Genomic DNA, 463 nt, shown 5'->3' on the forward strand with positions numbered 1-463 from the left:
GGATAAGTGTTTAGGTTTAAGAAAATAATAAACGAAAATACAGACAGACGTACGAACAAATGCAAATAAAAGTAAAAATCTAACGAAACAAACAGTTTGACAATAATACAAATAAACTTACACATAAGCAGGCAAACACTTATGAAATTTTAAAAAAGCGAAAACAAACAAATAAATATGCAGAATAAAACCCCCACAAAATGGCTAGATGATAATTTTTTCTCTTCCTCTTCCACAGATCAGCATCCAGCGACCTTATCTCACGACGGGGGGTGTTCAGTCGAAGACATTACGGTTCCGTTGAACTGGTAAGTTGAACATTATATTGTTAAAGACTTTCCGATTTTTTCTTTCTAAAGATATGATTTCTTTCAGTGGTACATATCTTTCTTGTGTGTGTGTGTGCGACTTTAAAATGTTTCTCTGGTTCTGTCTGCTTGTCTCTCTGTTGTTATTTTTCCTT

The 463-nt window shown here is 33.7% G+C and overlaps 1 protein-coding gene across 1 annotated transcript in view; it reads left to right on the plus strand.

Annotated features, from left to right (window-relative positions):
• Positions 1–463, plus strand: part of LOC119587349 (GTPase-activating Rap/Ran-GAP domain-like protein 3) — a 420,180-nt gene that overhangs the window by 4,409 nt on the left and 415,308 nt on the right. Inside the window, exon 2 of the mRNA XM_037936096.1 lies at positions 239–308. Within this exon, the coding sequence (XP_037792024.1) occupies positions 239–308 (70 nt within the window). The remainder of the gene's footprint in view (positions 1–238; positions 309–463) is intronic.

Source organism: Penaeus monodon, chromosome 22 (genome assembly GCF_015228065.2).
Source record: "Penaeus monodon isolate SGIC_2016 chromosome 22, NSTDA_Pmon_1, whole genome shotgun sequence".
In the NCBI taxonomy this organism is placed as follows: Eukaryota; Metazoa; Arthropoda; class Malacostraca; order Decapoda; family Penaeidae; genus Penaeus; species Penaeus monodon.